This window comes from Hyla sarda, chromosome 7 (genome assembly GCF_029499605.1).
Source record: "Hyla sarda isolate aHylSar1 chromosome 7, aHylSar1.hap1, whole genome shotgun sequence".
Taxonomy (NCBI): Eukaryota; Metazoa; Chordata; class Amphibia; order Anura; family Hylidae; genus Hyla; species Hyla sarda.
Window position 1 is genome coordinate 203,898,027 of NC_079195.1, and position 27,382 is coordinate 203,925,408.

Consider the following 27,382-nt stretch of genomic DNA (forward strand, 5'->3'; position numbering starts at 1 on the left):
GGGGTCTGTATATAACGGAGGTCCTGTCCGGGGGTCTGTATATAACGGAGGTCCTGTCCGGGGGTCTGTATATAACGGAGGTCCTGTCCGGGGGTCTGTATATAACGGAGGTCCTGTCCGGGGGTCTGTATATAACGGAGGTCCTGTCCGGGGGTCTGTATATAACGGAGGTCCTGTCCGGGGGTCTGTATATAACGGAGGTCCTGTCCGGGGGTCTGTATATAACGGAGGTCCTGTCCGGGGGTCTGTATATAACGGAGGTCCTGTCCGGGGGTCTGTATATAACGGAGGTCCTGTCCGGGGGTCTGTATATAACGGAGGTCCTGTCCGGGGGTCTGTATATAACGGAGGTCCTGTCCGGGGGTCTGTATATAACGGAGGTCCTGTCCGGGGGTCTGTATATAACGGAGGTCCTGTCCGGGGGTCTGTATATAACGAAGGTCCTGTCCTGAAGTCTGTATATAACGGAATGTCCTGTCTGGGGGTCTGTATATAACGGAGGTCCTGCCCTGGGGTCTGTATATAACGGAGAGGCCTGTCCGGGGGTCTGTATATAACGGAGGTCCTGTCCGGGGGTCTGTATATAACGGAGGTCCTGTCCGGGGGTCTGTATATAACGGAGGTCCTGTCCGGGGGTCTGTATATAACGGAGGTCCTGTCTGGGGGGTCTGTATATAACGGAGGTCCTGTCCGGGGGTCCGTATACATTTTGGGGTATCCTGTAGGGAACCATATGTGCCTATTGTGGTTCATCATCTTTAGGGGTGTGTCCTTTATAATTGGGCGGGGCATATGCATCTTTTTGATCTTGCCGTCTCCTTGATGCCCCTATTATGGTCGTAGATTGTATAAACACTGCGCTCTTCAGCCTCTTGTTTTCAAGGCATTCTGGTAGTTGTAGTCCCACAGCATCTATATGTAGACCTTGCTCTAGGAGCGTGTTCATGAATATGTATGCCTGGCATTAAACCCGTGTACACCTCCTAGCGTGTGTCGTGTTTAACTCTCGAGACACAGGAAACAAATATTAAAGTTCAACTTTCAAGATTTCTTTCTGGAGATGGAGCAGAGTCGGAGCTCCCCCTCCCGATCTGTTTTCTTTGCACAGTCGCCAAGAGAGATGAAAAAGAGAGAGCCCAGAAGTGCAGAGTCATCGTTCAGGCTCCAAGTGACCCCATCGCTCTGTGTGATGAGGTTTATTCTTGGCCATAGAGAGCTCTTTGTCTCAGACACATAAGAAGTGTCATCATAGGTTAGGAATGCACACAAGGCTGTATGTGAAGCGTGTGATCGCTGCGCTGGTCCTACATGGTGTGAACTGTCACCTGTGTATGGACCGGAGACCTGGACACCGCGATGGAAAGAGGGTTATGTCACAGGGCAGGGACACAGATTTGTTATGCCACATGTCATATGATCATTAATGTCCCCTCATCTGTCCTGTGTCACAGTCATTACTGTCCCCTCATCTCTCTTGTGTCACAGTCTTTACTGTCCCCTCATCTCTCCTGTGTCAGTCATTACTGTCCCCTAATCTCTCCCTGTGTCACAGTCATTACTGTCCCCTCATCTCTCCTGTGTCACAGTCATTACTGTCCTCCCTCATCTCTCTTGTGTCACAGTCTTTACTGTCCCCTCATCTCTCCCAGTGTCAGTCATTACTGTCCCCTCATCTCTCTTGTGTCACAGTCTTTACTGTCCCCTCATCTCTCCTGTGTCAGTCATTACTGTCCCCTCACCTCTCCTGTGTCACAGCCATTACTGTCCCCTCATCTCTCCTGTGTCACAGCCATTACTGTCCCCTCATCTCTCCTGTGTCCCAGTCATTACTGTCCCCTCATCTCTCCTGTGTCCCAGTCATTACTGTCCCCTCATCTCTCCTGTGTCACAGTCATTACTGTCCCCTCATCTCTCCTGTGTCAGTCATTACTGTCCCCTCATCTCTCCTGTGTCCCAGTCATTACTGTCCCCTTATCTCTCCTGTGTCCCAGTCATTACTGTCCCCTCATCTCTCGTGTCAGTCATTACTGTCCCCTCATCTCTCCTGTGTCACAGTCATTACTGTCCCCTCATCTCTCCTGTGTCAGTCATTACTGTCCCCTCATCTCTCCTGTGTCACAGTCATTACTGTCCCCTCATCTCTCCTGTGTCAGTCATTACTGTCCCCTCATCTCTCCTGTGTCACAGTCATTACTGTCTCCTCATCTCTCCTGTATCAGTCATTACTGTCCCCTCATCTCTCCTGTGTCAGTCATTACTGTCCCCTCATCTCTCCTGTGTCACAGTCATTACTGTCCCCTCATCTCTCCTGTGTCCCAGTCATTACTGTCCCCTCATCTCTCCTGTGTCCCAGTCATTACTGTCCCCTCATCTCTCCTGTGTCCCAGTCATTACTGTCCCCTCATCTCTCCTGTGTCCCAGTCATTACTGTCCCCTCATCTCTCCTGTGTCACAGTCATTACTGTCCCCTCATCTCTCCTGTGTCACAGTCATTACTGTCCCCTCATCTCTCCTGTGTCCCAGTCATTACTGTCCCCTCATCTCTCCTGTGTCCCAGTCATTACTGTCCCCTCATCTCTCCTGTGTCCCAGTCATTACTGTCCCCTCATCTCTCCTGTGTCACAGTCATTACTGTCCCCTCCTCTCTCCCTGTGTCACAGTCATTACTGTCCCCTCATGAGCACATGACCACCACAGTCATTCGGTGGCCTTGGGAGCCACTCTTTGTACATAGTGTGACTGCCAAGGCCACTGATTGGCTGCTGTGGTCACCTGACATCCGCTGTTAATGTAAATGAGTGTTTCCCAACCAGGGTGCCTCCAGCTGTTGCAAAACTACAACTCCCAGCATGCCCGGACAGCCGAAGGCTGTCCGAGCATGCTGGGATTTGTAGTTTTGCAACAGCTGGAGGCAACCTGGTTGGGAAACGGGTATATGGCCTAAGATTGTCTGCAAGAAACACCCACTTTGAGGGGTTGTCCAAGATTTGCAAAACAACAACTCCCAGGATGCCTAGACATGCCTAGTCATTGGCTGTCCGCGCATGCTGAGAGTTGTAGTTTTGCAACAGCTAGGGGCACCCTGGTTGGGAAACACTGCTGTAAACACTGTAGCGCCGACTGGAGATAGAACAGGGGATCGGCGTGGAAATTGAGGCGGCGGTAAGTAAAATAGTTTTTACCCCAAGCCAAAGAAAATCGTAGTCACCATAGTGACAGCACCAGAAATCTGTCAAGCCCTTAGTAGTGCATTTGACTTGTATGCTGTCACATTTCAGCCACATTTCAGCCAAACACATCATTTTCCTTTGTTTGCACCATGCACAACACTAAAAGGGGGCAGGAATAAAGAAATAAATAAGAAACAAAAAAAAAACAAGGATCCCTTTTATATTTTACATTTACTTTCTTGCACAAAGTTTCCTGGTGTAGTTACTGGTTAATAGGGAATATGAAGTCTCCTTCACGCCCTCTTGTGGTCTTTCTGTAGTATTGCAGCACACTCAATGTCTGAAATTTGTTTATTGCTGTAGGGGAAAGATAATATTTAAAATTAAATTAATGAATTACTTAACCTAACCCAATTTCGACCCCCCCCCCCCCCCCCCAACCTCCCGGTTGTAGATATTCTAGATTGGTGAGGCTCCTAGCGGTCAGAGCTCCACTTATCAGAATGTTATCCCCTATTATGTGGGTAGGACAGTGTTTCCCATCCAGGGTACCTCCAGCTGTTGCTGAGCTTTTGGCTGCCTGGGCATGCTGGGAATTGTATATTTGCAACAGCTGGAGGCACCGTGGATGGAAATTACTGGGATAGGGGATAACGTTTGGATATAGGAATATCCGTTTATATTGGGCTGAATGGAACAAGGTGCAGCATAAGCCAACTGTACAGATGGGTTTTTGTACGGAGTGCCACTTCATGTTTATTGTCCCGGAGGACCCCTTTAAGAAGATGTTTAAGACTTCTATTTATTCGTGATGGTATGGTGTTAGAGAAAGTCCTCGCCATAAGGATCTTATATGTATTACCATTTTGTATATAACAGGTAAGGCTACAGTGCCCGTAGCAGTGTTGCCCACCCAGCGTAGCAAAACTACAACTCCCAGCATGCCCAGACAGCCTTTGGCTGTCAGGACATGCTGAGAGTTGTAGTTTTTCAATAGCTGGAGGCACCCTGGTTGAGAAACACTGGGTGCATGTGTTAAGTGTTCTGTTGTAGAGCGATAACAATAGTCCTGCAAAGAAGGATAAGCCCAGTATACAAAAGTCATAACGAAAACTCGCCACAAATAACAAGCACAATAGACAAAGTAGGATTGAACACTTGGCAGCCGTGTATGACCCACCACATACGCCCCTCAATGTATGTTATGCTATCAAACCAATTAGTCATTTGACTATAATGGAAGAGAGAAACACAATCGATAGCACAGATATGAACTCTTCCTTGGTTACATGACCTCTTCTTGCTATACTGAGTAACCTTTTTCTTTCTTTTTGTGACAGGCAGCAATAAATGGCGTAATACCACAAGAAAATGGAATCTTACAGAGGTATGTGCTGTATGGTCCTCTTCACTGTGTGAATACCGCACCTTATACATATATTGTATACACTGCACATACCTTATATATACTGCACATACCTTATATACACTGCACATACCTTATATATACTACACATACCTTTATATAGGTATACTACACATACCTTATGTATACTACACATACCTTATGTATACTGCACATACCTTATATACACTGCACACACCTTATATACACTGCACACACCTTATGTATACTACACATACCTTATGTATACTGCACATACCTTATATACACTGCACACACCTTATATACACTGCACACACCTTATGTATACTACACACACCTTATGTATACTACACACACCTTATGTATACTACACATACCTTATGTATACTGCACATACCTTATATACACTGCACATACCTTATATACACTGCACATACCTTATATATACTGCACATACCTTATATATACTGCACATACCTTATATATACTGCACATACCTTATGTATACTGCACATACCTTATGTATACTGCACATACCTTATGTATACTGCACATACCTTATGTATACTGCACATACCTTATGTATACTGTACATACCTTATATGTACTACATACCTTATATATACTATACAGTACATACCACATATATATATATATACACACTATACTCCTTATATACACTATACATACCTTATATATACTACACATACCATATATAATATATATATATATATATATATATACACACTACGCATACCTTATACTATGCATACCTTATATATACTATGCATACCTTATATACACTATGCATACCTTATATATACACTATGCATACCATATATATATATATATATATATATATATATATATATACTGCACATACCTTAGATATACTGCACATACCTTATATACACTGTTCTTACTATATATATATATATATATATATATATATATATATATATATACACACTACACATACATTATATACTATACTTACCACATATACATATATGTGTGTGTGTGTGTGTGTATATATATATATATTATAAAATTTACACTGATCCTTTTAGATAGTTGTTTTCTCAGTGCTCTTCAGACACAAGCCAACTAGTTATCTTCCTGTATACCACTTTTTTATATTTATAATATATATTTTATTTATATTTCCCCAATCTTCCTTGGTGCACCCCCCCCCCTCGACTTTCTACAGAATATTTTGTGCTCCCTCCCTTCATTGCCCCATTTACTGTCCCAGGGCAAGTCTCTGTTTCCCGCAGTGGCCTGGTTTATACTTCTGTTGTTCCTGACTGTAAAGTGCTGTGGGTTGCATTCTCTCTATGCCGCACCCCTACAGTTGACCTTCTAGGTAGCATTGTGGGGTATAATCCTTAGCTCATCATTTTAGACAGGGTCATGTGTTCTGAATGACTGGGGGTTCAGCCATGTCCTTGCTATAGGTTTAATTATGCAGTTGAGAAAGGCTTTTAGCCGGAACGCATGCTGCATCCACACCATATGCTGTATCTAATGCCTTTATAATAGAAATTTCTTCCTGCAAGAATCTTTGAGTGCCGGGATCCTTCCTATTTATACTTTTGATAAGTGCCGACCTGCACTTAAAGGGATACTCCACTGGAAAACATTTTTATTATTTTATTTTTTAATCAACTCGTACCAGAAAGTTTAAACAGATTTGTAAATTACTTGATTAAGTACTGGAAGGGTTAAGATTTTTTATCAGCTGTTATATACTCAACAGAAAGTTCTTTTCTCTTTTAATTTCCTTTGTCTGACCGCAGTGCTCTCTGCCGACACCTCTGTCCATGTCAGGAACTGTCCAGAGCAGGAGCAAATCCCCATAGCAAACCTCTCCTGCTCTGTGGACCATACAGCAGCTAAGTACTGGAAGGGTTAAGATTTTTAAATAGAAGTAATTTACAAATCTGTTTACCTTTCTAGCACCAGTTGATAAAAAAAAATAAAAAAATTTTTTTTTCCAGCAAAGTACCCCTTTAATATTTGCAGTGTACAAACAGCTGGCATCCTTGGGTACCTCTGTTATAAATTGTGATTTCATGAAGAGTTGTCGCCTGTATCTCTCTGCATTTCTTTGATGATCTCTTTCTATATTTGCAGTGAATACAGCTCAGACACTATTCAGAATCCTGTTTTTGGTCCAGCCGCCATGCCTAACCCCTCCGTGTCCATCGCTTCCTCTTCCTCATCCTCCGGATCAGCCTTTCGCCCAGTAATTCCAAACCGGCAGGTTGTGGAGCCTCTTCCCCGTATGTTGGATTTCAAAGTGGAATATAGAGATAAAACAGCGGATGTAGTTCTTGAAGACAGCTGCACTGTTGGTAAGATATCTGGCCTGTACTCTGATCTGTACATTTTTCTTTATATACAGTGGGGCAAAAAAGTATTTAGTCAGCCACCAATTGTGCAAGTTCTCCCACTTAAAAAGATGAGAGGCCTGTAATTTTCATCATAGGTACACTTCAATTATGAGAAACATAATGAGGAAAAAATCCATAAAATCACTGTCTTATTTTTAAAGAATTTATTTGCTAATTATGGTGGAAAATAAGTATTTGGTCACCTACAAACAAGATTGATTTCTGGCTCTCCCAGATCTGTAACTTCTTCTTTAAAAGTCTCCTCTGTCCTCCACTCGTTACCTGTATTAATGGCTCCTGTTTGAATTCATCAGTATAATAGACACCTGTCCACAACCTTAAACAGCCTCACTCCAAACTCCACTATGGCAAAGACCAAAGAGCTGTCGAAGGACACCAGAAACAAAATTGTAGACTTGCACCAGGCTGGGAAGACTGAATCTGCAATAGGCAAGCAGCTTGGTGTGAAGAAATCAACTGTCGGAGCAATTATTAGAAAATGGAAGACCTACAAAACCACTGATAATCTCCCTCGATCTGGGACTTCACGCAAGATCTCACGCCGTGATGTCAAAATGATCACAAGAACGGTGAGCAAAAGTCCCAGAACCACACGGAGGTTGAATGACCTGCAGAGAGCTGGGACCAAAGTAACAAAGGCTACCATCAGTAACACACTTAGGCACCAGGGACTCAAATCATGCAATGCCAGACGTGTCCCCCTGCTTAAGCCAATACATGTCCAGACCTGTCTGAAGTTTGCTAGAGAGCATTTGGATGATCCAGAAGAGGATTGGGAGAATGTCATATGGTCAGAGGAAACCAAAGTAGAACTTTTTGGTAAAAACTCGTGTTTGGAGGAGAAAGAATGCTGAGTTGCATCCAAAGAACACCATACCTACTATGTAGGAAACATCATGCTTTGGGGCTTTTTTTCTGCTAAGGGACCAGGGCGGCTGATCCATGTAAAGGAAAGAAAAAATGGGGCCATGTATCATGAGATTTTGAGTGAAAACCTCCTTCCATCAGCAAGGGCGTTGAAGATGAAACATGGCTGGGTCTTTCAGCATGACAATGATCCCAAACACACCGCCCGGGCAACAAAGGAGTGGCTTCATAAGAAGCATTTCAAGGTCCTGGAGTGGCCTAGCCAGTCTCCAGATCTCAACCCCATAGAAAACCTTTGGAGGGAGTTGAAAGTCCGTGTTGCCCAGCGACAGCCCCAAAACATCACTGTTCTAGAGGAGATCTGCATGGAGGAATGGGCCAAAATACCAGCAACAGTGTGTGAAAACCTTGTGAAGACTTACAGAAATGTTTGACTTCTGTCAATGCCAACAAAGGGTATATAACAAAGTATTGAGATGAACTTTTTTTTTATTGACCAAATACTTATTTTCCACCATAATTTGCAAATAAATTCTTTAAGAATCAGACAGTGTGATTTGATGGATTTTTTTTCTCATTATGTCTCTTATAGTTGAGGTATACCTATGATAAAAATTACAGCCTCTCTCATCTTTTTACGTGGGAAAACTTGCACAATTGGTGGCTGACTAAATACTTTTTTGCCCCACTGTATGTGTATGGCGCCCTGTCGGCCTGTCGGCCTCGCGCCCTGTCGGCCTCGCGCCCTGTCGGCCTCGCGCCCTGTCGGCCTCGCGCCCTGTCGGCCTCGCGCCCTGTCGGCCTCGCGCCCTGTCGGCCTCGCGCCCTGTCGGCCTCGCGCCCTCTCTGTTTTTTGTATTTTTTGTTTGATGGCCACCATTTAGATGGGGCGCAATGGGCAACAGCGGGTCCTGATGGACTCCATTATAGTCAATGTGGTCCATCGGACACCGCTGTTTCTCAGCAGGAGTAGCGGGAGAAAAAGAAGGCGCAAGCTGTAATATTTTTCCCGGCGGCCGTCGCACTACGAAGTGACAACGGTAATGTGAAAGGGGTATATATGTATATATATATATATATATATATATATATATATATATATATATATATATGATATATATATGATATATAGAGATATATAGAGATATATAGAGATATATATATATGTGTATATATATATGTTGTATAGCTCGGTGTTTCTTGCTATATCTTATTACTTTGTATGGTGGAGCAGAGAACTGGACACAAACCTGGTCATGCAGCAGTCTCTCCATTTACATGGCCAAGTCCCCAGCCAGGCAGAAGCGGCTCCGGATGGGAAGGAAAACCTATTTTTTTTGCCTCACATCTAGCTGGCATTTCTTGAAAGAAAGTTATTTTTTTGTTTAATTTTTAACAGTAATTGGCACGGTGCAGGTTTCCTTCCTGTTTGCATTGGGACATCATAAAAAAGCACTTAGTGTGTCTGCAAGATAAAAGGGTTTTTCTTCTTTAATGTGAAATAAAATTTTCCGTTCATTTTGCTTTGACCGATACAGAGTTGACCTTTATCAAAATAATGACACAAGCAGCAGTCCGGGCTAAGTTTTCATGAATTTCATATTCGATAATAAAAAAAGTTTTAACTTTTTTTTTTTTTTTTTTAGTTTGTTTATAGATTCGGATGGAGAAATTTATTTATTTTTAATTTTTTTATTTTTTTACTTTCATACATTCTGCTTCTTTGGTAGAATTCACTAAGTGTCTATTTAAAGATGTCCTTCCCCATAAAATATCATTGAGGTATAATTCTTTATTGTGAAAAAAAGGAGTCAAGTTATCTTTCAGAGCAGTGGTCTCCAAACTGTGGCCCTCCAGATGTTGCAAAACTACAAATCCCGGCATGTATGGACAGCCAGCATGTAAAGGACTATGTTATACTTCCCTGTACCCTCTTCTGCCTTTGGCATATTTTCTGCTGCAGAAAATATGCGACGTATCGGCAATGTGTGTTCCTACCATTATAGGGTATATGGCAGTTTTTCCCAACCAGGGTGCCTCCAGCTGTTGCAAAACTACAACTCCCATCATGCCCGGACAGCCGAAGGCTGTCCGGGCATGCTGGGAGTTGTAGTTTTGCAACAGCTGGAGGCACCCTGGTTGGGAAACAGTGGTATATGGCCTAAGATTGTCTGCATGAGACACCGACTTTGAGGGGTTGTGCAAGATTAGAAAAACAGAGCCAATTTCCTCCAAAAACAGTGCCATGACTGTTCACACTCAATCTGAGGACAGGCTTGGTGCTCTTTTTGGAAGAAATCTGCTATTGGAAAACATTTTTTTTTTTTTATCAACTGGTGCCAGAAAGTTAAACAGATTTGTAAATTACAAAATTTTAATCCTTCCATGACTTATCAGCTGCCGTATGATCCACAGGAAGTTCTTTTCTTTTTGAATTTCCTTTCTGCCTGACCACAGTGCTCTCTGCTGACACCTCTGTCCATTTTAGGAACTGTCCAGAGCAGGAGCAAATCCCCTTCGAAAACCTCTCCAGCTCTGGACAGTTCCTGACATGTACAGAGGTGTCAGGAGAGAGCACTGTGGTCCGACAGAAAATAAATTCAAAAAGACAGCAGCTGGTAAGTACTGGAAGGATTAAGATTTTATAATAGAAGTAATTTACAAATCTGTTTAACTTTCGGGCACCAGTTGATAAAAAAAAATAATAATAATAATAATAAAATCTCCACCGGAGTACCCTTTTAACCCCTTAAACGCCGCAGGACATAAATGCACGTCCTGGTGAGGTGGTACTTAACGCACCAGGATGCACATTTACGTCCTAAACATAACCGCAAGCATCGGAGTAATGCTCGGGTCATGCGCGGCAGGTCCCGGCTGCTAATGGCAGCCAGGGACCCGCCGGTAATGGCCGACATCCTCGATCGCACGGATGTCCGCTATTAACCTCTCAGATGCCGTGATCAATACAGATCACTGCCTCTGCAACAGTGCGGTCACTAAAATGGAAGATCGGATCGCCCGCAGCACGTTAATATCCGAACTATTAAAATACAATGTTAATGATACCGTACGGTGAACGGCGAGAACGTGAAAAAATAAAAAAAATATAAAGTCCAAAATCGCTGCTTTTTTTATTAATTTTTTTTATAACATTTTATTAAAAAATAAATTCATAAAAATGTATTAAAAGTTTTATATAAGCAAATATGGTATCAATAAAAAGTACAGATCGCAGTGCAAAAATTGAGCCCTCATACCGCTGCTTATACGGAAAAATGAAAAAGTTATAGATCTTCAAAATAGGGGGATTTTAAACATGCTAATTTTTTTTAAGTGCAACAGTAATAGAAAAGTATGTAGTCATGGGTATCATTTTTATTTTATTGACCCAAAATACAGGTCAAAACCGAGCCGACCGGAGTCACCGTATGACTCTGGTCGGCTCATTAAAGTAAATGGAGTCACGGGCTGATCCGGCTGGGGTACGGGAGCGCCCGGTTTTCCCCTCCCCCAGCCGGATCCGGCACCCGTATGTAAAAAACGAGGTGTGAATGCAGTCTTAGAGGGAGATTTATCAAGCCTTATGCAGAAGAACAATGGTTCAGTTGCCCATAATAACCAATCCGATTGTTTCTTTAATTTTTAAAAGGGGTACTCCGGTGGAAAATAAAAAAAATGTTTTCCAGTGGAGTACCCCTTTAAGACCACCCTTGATCACATGTCCCCATAGCCCGCCTTTATTAGCCTCAGTTGAGAGATGCTGCCTTTGGAAGAACCAGTGCATGGACTACCTGGAGAGGCCACTTATTTCAAGGGGTAATGTGTGAAGTTTCATCTATCTTAAAACTTGATCCCTCAGTATTTCATCCTCCTAATACATATATGTTGCTTTACACATTACAATTTGGATTCTTTTCTATTTCCTATACACTGCCTTTCAATTTTGTACGACTTTACATTTCTGTATTAATTTGTCCATTTAGTATTTAGTGTCTATTTTAATGTTTAATATATTTCTGTGTTTCCAGGGGATATAAAACAAATCTTAGAAAATGACCTTCTAGTTCCTCCATCCAAAATGCTATTAAAGGGCTGGAAATGTGGAGATGTGGAGGACAGTGTGAGTATAATCTGCATATGGAGTACTTTTTACCTTCTTTTTGTTTAGAAATTTCATTTTTGCGCCTAAAGTACCTGGACCTGTAAAAAAAAAAAAAAAAAAAAAAATCCCCAAAATAACAAAAAAAAAAAGTCTTACACCTGCGGCAATGAGCCGAACAATTTAGTTCTGTATCCCTCTTTAAAGGGGTACTCCGGTAAAAAAACTATTTTTTTTATTTTTTTAATCTACTGGTGCCAGAAAGTTAAACAGATTTGTAAATTTACTTCTAAGTTCTTCTTTTCTTTTTAACCCCTTCATGACCCAGCTAGTTTTAGCCTTTATGACTTTATTTTTTTAAATCTGACGTGTCTCTTTGCCAGGTAAAAGCAATCCAAAGTTATTACCGTGTAAAGTGATTCAGATATTTTTTCAAGACATATTGTACTTTATATTAGAGGCAATTTTTTGTTGATACATGAAGCGATTTTTGTGAAAAACTTCAAAATATTGTAAAAAATTTCATTAATTAGCATTTTTCTATATTTGAAATTCTCTAATTGTAATATAGTCATGCCAAATAAATTTTAGTTATTAATTCACATCCACAGCATGTCTACTTTATCCTGGCATAATTTATTAAACATTCTATTACTTTTTTAGGACGTTAGAAGGCTTATAATTTTATCAGTATTTTTTCTAATTTTCTACAAAAGTGCAAAATAAATTTTTTTTTTAGGGACCAATTGAATTCAGAATGTGTGTGAGTGTGTATATACAGCTTATGTGTGTGTGTGTATGTATGTGTGTATATATATATATATATATATACACATACACACATATATATATATTCAGAATTCTTATATAAATTTTATATATATGTCTCTGCCCTGCCAAGCACAAAAGATGCAGTAGCAGGTTTAGGACACTAGGGGGAGCTGTAGTACAACTAACAGCTCATTTTTATGGTATGTTCACACTACGGGGTTTGAACGGAATCTCCGCTCGCAGAATTCCACGAGTGGAGATTCAGCCTGGCAGCCGACCGTGGCGGTAGGACCACGCGGCACTGCGCCGTCACCATTGACGGCTATGCAGTACTCACGGACTTCCGCGCAAAGAATGAACATGTTCTTTTTTTGCGCGGAACAATTTCAGCGGAATTGTTCGACGCTCAAATTCCACAGTGTGATGGGTCTTTCGGAGACCCATTCACACTAATGGTAAGCTCACACCGCGTGTGAACGTGCCCTATAATGGAAAAAATAAAAAATCACTGCACTGCGCTTTACCCGGAAGTGAAACATGCAAGGGGGGCACAGCGGCAGGAGCTTAGGACTGGTAAGGGTCACTGGGGACACTTAGCAGAGCAGTGTGTGTGTCCCGATCCCCATGATTGGGGCACACACACCGCTCTGCTCAGGATTTTCATTGCTAAAAGCTGCCATCGGCTAGTCAGATTTGACTAGCTGATAGAAGAAATTGCGGGGGGGTTTAGGGGTCAACGAAACCCCCCTAGGTCCCGAGGCAAGATGGCTGGCTATTAGTGATAGCCACCATCTTACCTGGCGCGGCAGGATACCGCAAGTAACGGCCAGTATCTGCATGACGTACATGTACGTCATAGGTCAGGAAAACCTTCCCGGTCATGACGTACATGTATGTCATGGGTTGGGAAGGGGTTCAATCTCTTTTCTGTCCGACCGTGGTGCTCTCTGCTACATCTTTGTCCGTGTCAGGAACTGTCAAGAGCAGGAGAGGTTTGCTGTGGGGATTTGCTACTGCTCTTGACAGTTCCTGAGGCAGACATAGGTGTCAGCAGTAGTGATGAGCGGCAGGGCCCATATTCGAATTTGCGATATTTTGTGAATATATGGACGAAATTATATCCTTCAGTGTCCAGCCTGGAAGGGCCGATATTCGCATAAATTTGCATTAAAAAATTTACGTGAAAATAAAAAAGGAATTTTCGTCATTACGAATATATATCACTATTCTAAATATTCGCGAAGTGCCAATATTCACGGTAAAAATTCGCATTTCCAATATTCGCGCTCAACACTAGTCAACAGAGAGCACTGTGGTCAGACTGGAAAGAACTACACAACTTCCTGTGGAGCATACAGCTGCTGATAAGTTATGGAAGTAATTTATAAATCTGTTTAACGTTCTGGCACCAGTTAATAAAAAAAAATAAAAAATTTTGGTGTTCAGCGAACCATAGTTAGACCGAATTGCGTTGACTGTAATAAATCTTTATTTTATCCTTTGTCCGAACCAAATTCTTTCTTTCTGCTTATAGGTCATATTGACTTCATGAGAGAACTCCTTAAAAAATAAATAAATAAAAGTGGGCAATTAAAATGCCCTTTGTGTACAAGTCATGTATGGTATTACTTGTATATGTGTCATGGTATCCAAGGTTATGCACTGATATACAGTGATCCCCCGACCTACGATGGACCCGACATACGATCATTTCAACATACGATGGCCTCTCAGAGGCCATTGTATGTTCAAGACGCAGCATCAACATACGATGCTTTTGTATGTCCGGTCCATCGCATAAACGGCTATCAGGCAGCGCAGACTGCTTCAGCTGCCACCGGTCAGACGTTTATTGTGCCCCGTGTGCTCCTCTTCATGCTCTGCTGCATGGCCGGCGCTGTCCTTCGTCGTCATCAGGTCGCCGTTTACGCTGTCCCGTCAGTTTTTTCATGTCTAAATTTGTCGCACAGAAAGTCGCAATCTAAATATGTGCGACTTTTTTGCGACTTTTGCTCTAGAGGATTTTTAGAACATGATGCATGCAAGTCTATTTTAGACGGAAATGCATTGGAAAATGCATAGGTGCTGAATTTATCAAAAGCGACTTTTCAGCGACAAGTCGCATCGGCTGAAGTTACGCCGAAATGTCAGACCATACTGGAGCAGGTTTAAATACAGTCTAAAGCATAGAACCTGAACTCAGTGCGCAGTATTTATCAAGAGCCGTGCGACTTTTGATAAATTAGGTGCACAATAGACCGGCCTTACGCTCTGTAGTTTGGTCTATATTGATGCAGGAAATAGACAACTTTGAAAAATATCCCCCATTGACTTAGTGCTGGGCGGTATACCGGTACATACCGAAATTTTTGTGCTGCACAATATGAATTTTTCCCATACCGCAATACCGGTTGGACCCCTCCCCCTTGGGAATCAATGAATTGTCAACCCAGCGCTGCGCTGTCCCCACATCGGGGAACTAATCATATGTGACCCGCGAGCGTTGTTCTGCTTCTCCCCCCCCCCCCCAAATTATCAGCCCAGCGCTGCGCTGTCCCCATCGGGGAACTACTCGCGTCACCCGCTAGCGCTGCCCTCCTTGTCCTCCTGTTTGTTGCGGGCCGCCGGCGCTGGAACTCTTAACTGTATGCTGTATCCCTATGCACGGGCTGTGAAAGATAAACAAAATCAACTTTAACGCACCTTCCTACGTTCTCCCTCCATCCCCCCCCCCCCTCCGTCGGTCCGGACCTGGTTCCTGGGGACGGGAACTTTGGAGAGCCGTCAGCCTATCACCTGCCGCTGCGATGTTCTGCCTCGACTGGTGATATGTTGAGCCCACTGTCATGTAAGAAGCCGGTTTATCTTTTGCAGCCTGGGCATAGGGATACAGCGTACGGTATAGAGTTCCAGCGCAGGCGGCCGGCAACAAACAGGAGGACCAGGAGGCCAGTGCTTGCAGGTGACATGTGAGTAGTTCCCTGATGGGGACAGCGCAGCGCTGGGCTGATAATTAATTTGGGGGGGGGGGGGGCAGAACAGTGCTCGAGGGGCACATGATTGGGGGGGGGGGGAGAAATTCAGTTGCATACCGTGGAACCGCCACAAGTTACAAAAATACGGTGATACACACATTTGGTCATACCGCCCAGCTCTACATTGACTTGCTGTTTCATTTTCTGCACTACACTTTATAGTCTCTGAAGGGAGCTTTAGGATTTGATGAATCGCTAACCAGTGCCGGTCCCCAACAATCCTGAAAAGTTTGTTTACCGCATTAATTGAATGTTGTTCAGCTTAGTAACATTAAAGGGATTATCCACCATAAAGTGACTTTAGTACGTTCCTACCAGACAGTAATGGACATGCTTAGGAAGGATATGTGCTTGTCTTGAGGCTAAATGGCTATGTTGTGAGATTACCATAACGTTGTGGCTACCTTTTTGTTAACTGGCTATTTCCTGTTGGAGTTTCCTTCTTTTACTACAAATCCCATAGTCCCTTGTTTGTAAGTGTAAGGTCACTTTTCTCCCTCCCAAACATCAGCCACCCCACCCATTGAAACACAAATGAGCTACATTCAATTCAAAAGACCAGTGTTTTCTAACAAGGGTGCTTCTAGAAAAAATACAATTAGTTGCAGAATGATCTCTCTCTCCCACCCAGCGGTTGCTCTACCCATTGAAGCAGCAGTCATCACCTGACTAGTGATGTCAGGTCTCGTCCGCACTGCAACCTGGTAAAACCTGAGACAACAGTAATTTTGTATGCTGTTAAAAATAAATATTGGGGCACAAATCACATAAGAATTGTGAGATCATAGTCACACACACAGTTACAGACAATATATTATAAACTATACTAACTTTACAGCCATTGTAGCATAGTTAATAAAAAAAAACAAAAAAAAAAAACACCTGGAATACCCCTTTAAAAACCACTTGCCTAATATTGTGTAGATCCCCCTTGTTCCCTGTAAATAGCTCTGACCCACCAAGGCATGGACTCCACATGACATGTAAGGGGGTCTTGCTGTATCTGACACAAAGATGGAGGCAGAAGCATTTATGTCCTTCCAGTTGTGAGGTGCAGCTATCATGGATCAGATTCTTTTTTTCCAGCATATCCCACAGATGATCAATCGGATTGAGATCTGGGGAAATTGGAGGCAAAGTAGACACCATGATGTTATGTTCCTCAAACACGTATGGCCAGGGCATTATCCTGCTAAAAGAAGTAATTGCTATTAGGGCATACCACCCCTGTGAAGATGGGAAATTTGTCTGTACTATGTTTAGGTAGCTTGTCCATATGATGACAGGACAAAAGGTTTTACAGGAAAATATTACTGTCCTTCATAGTTGAACCCCCCCCCCTCCCTCTCTCCCCAAATGTGCAGCGAACTGCTGCCTGCCCCATTCACTTAAAATGTACCTGGCAACTTTTCAGGATGTTCTGCCCTTTGTGTACATGAGGAGCCGCACTTTTTCTGGCCATTATATAACTTGTATATCGTATTATTCAGCAGATTTCTGCTCTGCGGGCTTCATCAATTTGGGGGGGGGGGGGGGGGGGGGGGTCATGGCCCTTCCCCAGGGTTGTGCTAGGCTCTTTTGAGCTGTTTTAACTGGTTTTAAATGTCCGTGTATATGTGCTTTTGTCTTGACATATTTCAATAAAATATTTTTGTATTTTGGCTATATAATATTGGTGGTGTGCGCTTTTATTTCTTCAGTGAAACTCTGGTTTAGTAATTGAACATTTACAGCCATGACTGTACCATATAAGCAGCGTATTTCATGCTGCGAGAAATCCGACAGGCAGCGGGAAATACGCTGCTCAACGTACTATGAGCAGACACACAGGGCTTCCCTGCCACAACCCTGTGTGTGCAGTAAGGTATAGAGGCGCACCGACGTGACTGTGCCTTGCAGGCCCGCCTCCAAACCTTACTGCACACACAGGGCTGCGGTGGGAAGGCCATGTGTGTCTGCTCATAACAAAGTGTGCAGCGTATATCCTGCTGCCTGACGGATTTCTCGCAGCATGAAATTGGCCGCGTATGCCTTATGTTTGATCCTACCCTTATTAAGTGTTATCAGAATACTTTATTTTACTGGGTGTTCTGTCCGGCTTCATCTCCTTTTGCCACGAATTGGTTAATAATCTCTTTTAACACTAGCCCAAGTTTAGTGGCATTTCAGTGCGTGCAGAGGAACAGAGGCTCAGTGTGCCGGCCTATCATTTGATCGGACAGTCGGACTATTTTTGGAAGGTTGGGTCTTTAAATAGCACCAGGCTAGTGAATAAAGGCGCTGTTCTCTGGTAAGATACATGCTGTTCCTGAAGGCTTCTCTTCTCAGCCTGAACAGGTCTTAAATTACCAAAAGAAAGAAAAACGCTCATCGGGGAAAGGCCCTTGAATACAAAATGCATGAGCGGAGGCCCTGACCTAGTACTGGGGTCGCTCTCAGAGTCCCATACATGTGCGTCCTGCGCTCGTTTTTCTTTTTTTTAACTTTAATAATGCAAATGGATCCATGGTTTGATTTTTATTTTCAACAACTCTGGGGAACAACTTTTTCTCATTGCGGAGAGCCAGCTATATGTGGATCCCTAGCAGTGCTACATGGGGGGAAAAAAAAGTATGCAAATTATCCCTTTATTCAGATTGTTCCACTTATAGGAAGTAGCTTCTTGGTATGTCAAGTTCCAACACTTTATCTAGCAATTGCAACATGATCAGAGAGATAAGCCATGCTGGGGGATAGCAGTTTTGGGGTACTTGTCCCTTGTCATTTCAGAGTAGGGAACAGGTCTAGATGTGAGGAAAGTCTTTGGTTTCGATTTTAAAGGGGTACTGGACAGTTCCTGATACAGACAGAGGTGTCAGCAGAGAGCACTGTGGTCAGACAGAAAAGAAGAAAAAAAAATAAAACAATAAAGAACTTCCTCTATAGTATAATGCAGCTGATAAGTACTGGAAGGGTTAAGATTTTTAAATAGAAGTAATTTACAAATCTGTTAAACTTTTTGGCACCAGTTTTTAGCTTTTCACCGCAGTATCCCTTTAATATGCGCTGTAAATAGCATCTCTATACGTTTAACATATTGCTGGACGTTGCCGTCTCGCAACAACTCGGGGTCCACTGTTTATAGACCACTGCTGTAAAGGATTTAAATACCTGAAATTAAAGTCCATAATCTGTAATAATCTTGTATGACCTCCTTTATTATAAGGGACCCTTTGCGTTTTCTCAGTACTGAAATATTGGCCATTGTGGGGCTGATTACCCAGCATTCTCTGGCATTCTATTCCTAAACTAAACGTTGTGAAAAGTATTTCATACTGAGATTTAGTCCTGGCAGGCCCATTTAGTAGACCGAATCTAAGGGTAGGGTCACACACAGTTTTACTACAGTCGTGCAGATCCCTCACTCTACAGACGGTCATCACGGGATCCGCAGCGTACGCTGCGGATCCCGTGATGACCGCCTGTAGAGTGAGCCCCCTGCCCTGCCCACTCCTAGCAGAAATCTGCAGCTACGAGCGCACACACAGGGATCTGTGCGACTGTAGTAAAACTGCGCATGGGCAGTTTTCACTCACAGACATCGTGGCTGCTCCTCTGCTAGGCAGAGGAGCAGCCGTGAGGTCTATGAGTAAACTGAGCATTTCACAGGTGCCGGCACTAGGACCACTCAGAATTACGCTGTCTCCATAGACAGCAACGCATTTCAAGCAGATTCTGCAGGAAGAAGTGACCTGTTCATTCTTTCTTTAGAGTCCGGAATTTGGATTTCTGCGGCCGATGTTTACGCGTGGGAATTCTGCAGTTTGCACGGTGCAGTTGAATCCCATTGAGCAATACTAGTTTGCTGGAACTAAATTACCGAGCGGACTTTTTCTGCCCGATTCTGCTCAGAAATTCTGCACTGTAAATGTATGCAATATACATAAAGAAATAAGACAAAAGTAGTCTCTTTTAAAGTAGTACTGTAGTGAAATAAAACGGATTCCCAATCCAAAGGGGATAAGTTATAGATCGCGGGGATTCGGCTGAATCCCCTAACCCGCGATCTCCTGCACGACCCCCTGGCAGTCCACAGGAAGAGGGCGTGCCGACCCCAGCACAAAGCGGCGGCTGACACACCTCCATATATCCCATAGAGATACATGGAGGGGGTTTGTTGGCTGCAGCTTTTGGCGGGGGTCGACACGCCCCTTTGCTGCAGTCTGCCAGGGCGCCGTGCAGGAAATCGTGGGGGATGGGTCCAAGTGGCCGGACCCCCTGCGATCTAGAACTAGTCCCCTGTCCCTTTGAGAGTGGATACGTTTTATTTCACTGGAGTACTCCTTCAAACTTTGTTCGGTGTATTAAAATTAGTGGCGGGGCTACATGACCGATTTAGAAGGGTAGCAGATGACAGATTGCAGTTTTGTACAGACTATAGAACCTAGTAGACTTGGTTCAGTCCATTAAATGCAATGGGCCTGCCAGGAGTACACCATAGTAAATGTCTGTATACCTTTTTGTGTGACAGGTTATCAAAATGTAATGGGCAAAATTTTGGCAAAATGTGATGTGTGTGTGTGGGGCCCAAACAGGTAATTTCTGTCATAATCTAATATGAAACTTTTTTATCTTTAGAACGACTTGAATTTCATGATTTTATGTCTTTCTGGTTCAAAATGTATTTATTAATGTTTCAAAAAGAATCGGACTATACAAGAACCGAAATATATAGAAATCGTACAACAGCCATTAAAGGAGTAGTCCAGTGTAGAACAACTTATCCCCTATACTAAGGATAGGGGACACGTTTCAGATCACGGGGTCCGGCCGCTGGGGGTCCCCCTTGCAATCCCTCGTACGGGGCCCCGGCTCGCTGGCCAGAGAGCGCGTGCCGACCACTGTACAAAGCGGCGGCCAACATGCCCCCTCAACAAAACGCCATGGCAGTGCCAGAGATTGGCGAAGGCAGTGCTCCGGCTCTTCCATACCACTATATAGAGGGGGCGTTTCGCCCAGCGCTTCGTGCGGTGATCGGCATGCTCGCTCTTGCCAGCGAGCCGGGGGACTCTCCCCCGCGATCTGAAACTTATCCCTTATCCTTAGGATGAGGGATAAGTTGTTCTACACTGGACTACTCCTTTAACGGTAATGGAGGAAAAAAAAATTATTTACCGAGGTTGATTTTATGTCTTTAATACTAAGTTACATTAAGGGTAGGGTCACACTTGTCGTATTTGCAGCTGCATATTTTCCTACCCATTGAAGTAAGTAGGTAACAAAATATGCAGCTGATTTTGCTACCTATTGACTTCAAAATGCACAGCAGCAAAATGCAACATGTGACCCTACCCTTAAAGGGGTGCTCCAACTCTAATATTGAATGCCTATTGTCAGGATTGGCCATCGATATCTGATTGGCAGGATGCCCATACCCAGCACTCACGCTGATCAGCTGTCTAGCGCAACCACCACAGCCGGATGTACAGTGTGAAAGGAGCCAGAACCCTTGGCTTTGTACATGATATTGTCGCCACGACTGGTAACTGCAGCTGGAGAACCCCTTTTAATGTTTCAAAAAAATGTTTTAATAGAGGAGTTATGTTATATATATCAGTGTTTCCCAACCAGGGTGCCTCCAGCTGTTGCAAAACTACAACTCCCAGCATGCCCGGACAGCCTTTGGCTGTCCGGGCATGCTGGGAGTTGTAGTTTTGCAACAGCTGGAGGCACCCTGGTTGGGAAACACTTATGTATATATTCACATATTCTCATCTAGCAAACTATGTTAACACATTAACTTTTCCTGAGTGAATTTATTAGTATTGGTGTTGGTAGGGACTATGCAAAACTATATAAAAATTATTTTTATTGATGCACTTTAATATCTTTTATTTTCAGACCGTCCTAAGGACCCTTCACTTGCCAAAACACAATAACCTTTACGTCCTGACCCCAGACTTACCGCTTCCTTCTATGTCCAGCCAGTCAAGGTAATACAGTTGTTTCCATGTTGGTCCTTCTTCCTATTGGTCCATTTATTATAATAATAATAATAATAATAATAATAAATGATCTCCTGTCAATTCATTTGATGTAGAGATATTTGCACAGCATGTCCGTGTAGTACCCAAGGCCCATAATAATAGGACACACTGATGGTCGGTTTCAGACCCTGTCACGCCTTTGTGTCCGTATTATGACTGCAGACCCCACCGCCCCCTACAAAGGGTTAAATGATTTCAACTGAACGCATGATAGACTCTTATAGATCCCCCATGATGCATTTATTTCAAGTCATTAGACCTGTGGTTGGGCCAGGACTTACAAATATAATGTGGATTTTGGTCATCTTAAACTGGCCTGTGTGCTATATCCTGTAGTGTAGAAGTTATGGAAAAGGTTTTCACATCGTGACAGATCATAAAAGGATTTTAAATAGTACGGGGGTCCTGACAGTCAAATTGTCACTTAAAAAAAAAAAAAAAGTACCCTTAAAGGGGTGCTCCATTAAAAACATCCCCTATCCAAAGGATAAGGGATAAGATGTTAGATTGCGGGGGTCTCGCCACTGGGGACCCCCACGATCTCTGGGCAGGCACCCCTGTCATTCGGTGCACGGAGCAAATTCCGCTCCGTGCCCGATGACTGGCGTTGCAAGCTGTCACGCCCCCTCCATTCATTTCTATGGGAGGAGGCCTGACAGCTATGTACTAGCCATCATGCCCCCTCCCACAGACATGAATGGAGGGGGCATGGTGTGACGTCACGAACGCAGAAGCTGCAAGCTTCCGTGTTCCGTACGCCGCTGGCCCGGAGGTCGCGGGGGTCCCCAGTGGCGGGACCCACACGATCTAACATCTTATCCTCTATGCTTTGAATAGGGGATAAGATGTTTCCAACGGAGTACCCCTTTAAAGGGGTACTCTACTGGAAAACATTTTTTATTTTTTTTAAACAACTGGTGCCAGAAAGTTAAACAAATTTGTAAATTACTTCTATTTAAAAATCTTAATCCTTCCAGTACTTATCTGCTGCTAAATGCTCGACGGGAAGTTCTTTTCTTTTTGAATTTCCTCTCTGTCTGACCACTGTGCTCTCTGCTGACACCTCTGTCCATTTTAGGAACTGTCCAGTTCAGGGTAGGTTTGCTATGGGGATTTGCTCCTACTTTGGACAGTTCCTAAAATGGACAGAGGTGTCAGCAGAGAGCACTGTGGTCAGACAGAAAGAAAGGATATTCAAAAAGAAAAGAACTTCCTGTGGTGCATTTAGCTGCAGATGACTGCTGGAAGGATTAAGATTTTTAAATAGAAGTCATTTACAAATCTGTTTAACTTTCTGGCACCAGTTGATTTAAAAAAAATAAATAAAAAAGAAGTTTTCCAGCGGAGTACGGTAGACCATAACCCTCACAAGATATCGAAATGGTAAATAGGCACTGTCCCTTTCCAAGAGTAAGTCACGCTGAAAAATTTTCGGCCGGAAAAAATAATTTTATTTTTGCGCGGAATTTGCGTGCAATTTGCGCGGAATTGCGTGCGAAATTGCGCGTGGACATGGGGGAGAAAGAAGAGAAGGGTTTTTCAGCCATTTCCGTGCAAATTGCGCGTGAATCCCGCGCAAATTGCACGCGAAAATGATGTCGGGCGGAATTTTTTTTTACCATTGACTTCAATTGATTTCTGCTAGCGGATTCTGCTTGAAGAATGAACATGTTCTTTCTTCAAGCGGAACGGAATTCAGCGTCTGAAATTCTGCTAGCAGAATTTCCGATGTGTGAACAGGACAGCAGAAATAACATTAAAGTCAATGGGCAGAGGAGATTTGCATTAATTTGGAGCAATTTGGAATTACTCGAGTAAATTCCACTTGAATTACTCCGTGTGAATGAGATTGTCTCTATCAACCGTGCTTCTCTCACCGCTCATTATAGCGAAAAGTTGGGGTCTAAACATCCATAACCTGACGGATTGCTTGAATGAGCGAGGAGAGAAGTGTGGTTGATCGAGACTCCCATAGACTTCCATTGTAAGTTTTTTTTTTTTTTTTTTTTTCTTAGCGCACTCTTCTCCCAGCTAGTTTTAGATTAGACCCCCAACCAAATCAAACCAATTTTTTAAGTGACAGTGCCCATTTAGAATTCCTCCCATCTTTTGAGGGTTACAGTCTACCTTATAGATTCACACGAGCACCCTCTGTGTTTTTCTGCAGCGGATTTTGCTGAAATCAGCTGCAGATAATCTGCAGAAAAATATGCACTTGTAAACTAAACCAAAAGTTGCCACAACTCCTATTAGTGCTCACCTTTTTGCTATTAAAGAGGTACTCCACTGGAAAACACTTTTTTTTTTTTTTTTTTTTTTTTTTAAACAGCTGGTGCCAGAAAGTTAAACAGATTTGTAAATTACTTCTATTAAAAAATCTTAATCCTTCCAGTACTTATCAGCTGCTGTTATGATCCACAGGAAATTCTTTTCTTTTTGAATTTCCTTTCTGTCTGACCACAGTGCTCTCTGCTGACACCTCTGTCCATTTTAGGAACTATCCAGAGCAGGATAGGTTTTCTATGGGGATTTGCTCCTACTTTGGACAGTTCCTAAAATGGACAGAGGTGTCAGCAGAGAGCACTGTGGTCAAGCAGAAAGGAAATTAAAAAAGGAAATGACTTCCTGTGGATCATACAGCAGCTGATAAGTACTGGAAGGATTCATTTTTTTTTTTTATAGAAGTCATTTACAAATCTCTTTAACTTTCTGGCATCAGTTGATTTAAAAAAATGCTTTCCAGTGGAGTACCCCTTTAAGGGTACAGTCACACGTGCAGGATCTACAGCAAGTTTCCTGCTACTGGTTTGAGCTGCAGCAGATTACACTGACTTCAATGAGGTCTGCTGCGGATTTTTCGCCGTGGCTCAAGCCTTCAGCAGGAAGCTCTATAGATCCCAAATGCATGTTAGCAGTGTCTGTCTGATGTATACTGTGTTTATAACTATATATAGACACAAAGCTATGACTGATGTCACTTTTTTATGGCATCCAGGTGATTTGAATAGAGCAGAAGTTCGCGCTTTTCCATCCCACAAACCCCACCCAAACAGAGGCCAAAATGACACATTTTTGGCCTCCGTTAGGTTCATAAACCTCCGATTTACCCATTTACCACGTGCACTGGCTTCTGTGTTGGTCCTTGTATGAACCCAGCCTTATGCTTCAACCTTCAGCTGTTCCAGAATGTTCAATTAACAGTAAACTAGCAGTTTCTGGACACAATTTTTGGTAAATATCTGCATTTTCTATGTGGTGTTCCGCTAAATTCCTGTCATGCTGGGAGTTGTAGTTTTGCAACAGCTGGAGGCACCCTGTTTGTGAAACACTGCCCTACCCTAACAGGTAACACCCAGTTGTCCGTTTATTTACAAATTTTTATGAAATCTATAAAAAAAATATGCCTTGGGTAGAGAGAAATGCAATCAATCGAAGCTGAATGAGCGTCAGATGACAATGGCTGTCTTGCGATTACCCGCTTCTCCTTTGAGGCCAGAGGAAGCTCATAGCCACAAAACAGCCATTACCATCTGCTGCTCCTTCAGCTTTGGCTAGATGCATTTCTCCCTACTCTGAGCATGTCATTATGGGTTAACAATAAAGTTTGGAAGATTTTAATGTGGTGAGTGCTGCGCTTTTTCTATGTTTTTCATCTTTTAATCTATTGCATGGCTGAGCACCCCTGGAACATTGCAGCAAACCTACAGCTGTTTTTCTCTAGTGTTAAAGGGTACCTTTCATCCCAAAAAACTTTTGATAAGTTATAGATTAATGTATGCAGAATAACTTTCCAATTGCATGTTATTAAAAAATATGCTTCTTTCTATTTAATTTTCCACTTTGAAAAAAATGAATACTAGAGGTCTCCCTACCAGTCATGACCACAAGCCCTTTTTATAGATTTCAGACTCATGCTGGAGTCCTAAATCTCAGACTGCAGCCGGGACACAGACAAGCTCAGCTGGCAGCTCTGAATCTTCTCCTCTCTGTTTAACCACAGCATGTGCAGAGAGAAGAAAGATCGGAGCTCAGATAGTAAAATGAATGAGGGCATGCAGTAAGGCAGAGTCAGGAGTATGCCCTGCTGTGCTATGAGCACAGTGCTGGCTCCTGCCTGTCTGATTGACAGGAAGGGAGCAGTGCTGAGCTTGTCTGTGTCCTTGCTGCAGTATGAGATTTAGGACTCCTGCATGAGTCTGAAATCTATAAAATGGGCTTGCAGACAGAACTGGTAGGGAGACCCCTAGTGGTAATTTTTTCAAAGTGGAAAATAAAATGGAAAGAAGCATATTTTTTAAAACATGCTATTGGAAAGTTTATCTGCATACATTAAGGAAAATGGTCATCCTGTTCACCCACACTAAACCCAATACACTGAGTTATATTGTGGGTGAATAGGAGACCAATGAGGAGTCAATGACTACTTTACGTACCTGCACTCCGGAGATTTGTCCCTCCAAAGATCTCTTTCCATCTTCCACCAATTGCGCACTGGAGGGGGGCCCACCAGCTCGATTTGCGATGCGACCCGACCCACGACAAAGAATATTCAAATGAAGGCGGGCCCATCTCCAGCGCACAATTCAGGGAACGTATACATGCAGGTACGTATAGTAGTCAGTGACCCCTCATCGGTCTCCTGTTCACCCACACTATAACCCAGTGTATTGGGTTTATTTGGGTGAACAGGATGACTGTTTTCATTTAAAAACTGGCCATTGCCGGACCCGCGCCGCATTACCATTTATGTAAATGAGCCGAACGGAGTCAGATTGGGACTCGGCTCATTTTTGAACCGTATCCGTTTTATTGCTGCACTGAAAACGGCGTCCGACCACTGTTTTCATTCCGGCAACGAAACCAGATACAGCAGCGAGCGGTTTTTAAATTTCCCCACCGGATGTGACAGCCGTATGCCCAAAATGTAGCGTGAAGATAACCTTATGTAAAATGTTAGTAAGTTATGTTTAGTAAAATGCGTCCACTGTCGTGGGGGAAGGCTGCATAAATGTCTGTAGGTTTTAACTTCTCTCATGGAGTGAATAGAGAGGAATTACACATTTATAGCAGGGTTCCCCCACATGTTCCTGTTGCTGATCATTTAGGGGTCCCAGTAGATTCTATCAAAAAGGTATTAGGATCAAAACCAGGCAGTCCCTTTGTAAAGAGGGGGGTAAATTCTTTTATAAACCATACGATCATTATTCTGGAGCATCATATTTTATGTTATGCCCCATGATTATTAGCTAAACCAGAACCCAACAGAGATGTCAGGGAAGAGTTAATTCTTATCCATGGTCACACATGGATTTGCCATATAAATATGGCACTGAGTGGATCTAGGATGGTGCTGTGTACTAAATGTTGTGTTTAACATTTTTTTACATTTATTTAGTCTACTAGTTTTTTTACTTGTATTAAGAAAAAAGAACAAACACACAGAAAAGCAAATTATGTGTATGTGTGTATGTATGTGTGTATGTATGTATGTGTATCTCTCTCATATCTACCGGTCACCTATGTATCCACAATATAAAGATAGGAGGAAAAAGTTGTAATTTGTCCTGTAACGCTCAGGAATACACTGATCTACTGTTAAATTGAATG

At 43.0% G+C, this 27,382-nt stretch overlaps 1 protein-coding gene across 1 annotated transcript in view; it reads left to right on the top strand.

Annotated features, from left to right (window-relative positions):
- The window catches only part of FAF1 (Fas associated factor 1), a 295,823-nt gene that overhangs the window by 51,654 nt on the left and 216,787 nt on the right, over positions 1–27,382 (top strand). Inside the window, exons 3-6 of the mRNA XM_056532377.1 lie at positions 4,511–4,557; positions 6,694–6,914; positions 11,873–11,964; positions 21,630–21,721. Coding sequence (XP_056388352.1) covers positions 4,511–4,557; positions 6,694–6,914; positions 11,873–11,964; positions 21,630–21,721 — 452 coding nt within the window. The remainder of the gene's footprint in view (positions 1–4,510; positions 4,558–6,693; positions 6,915–11,872; positions 11,965–21,629; positions 21,722–27,382) is intronic.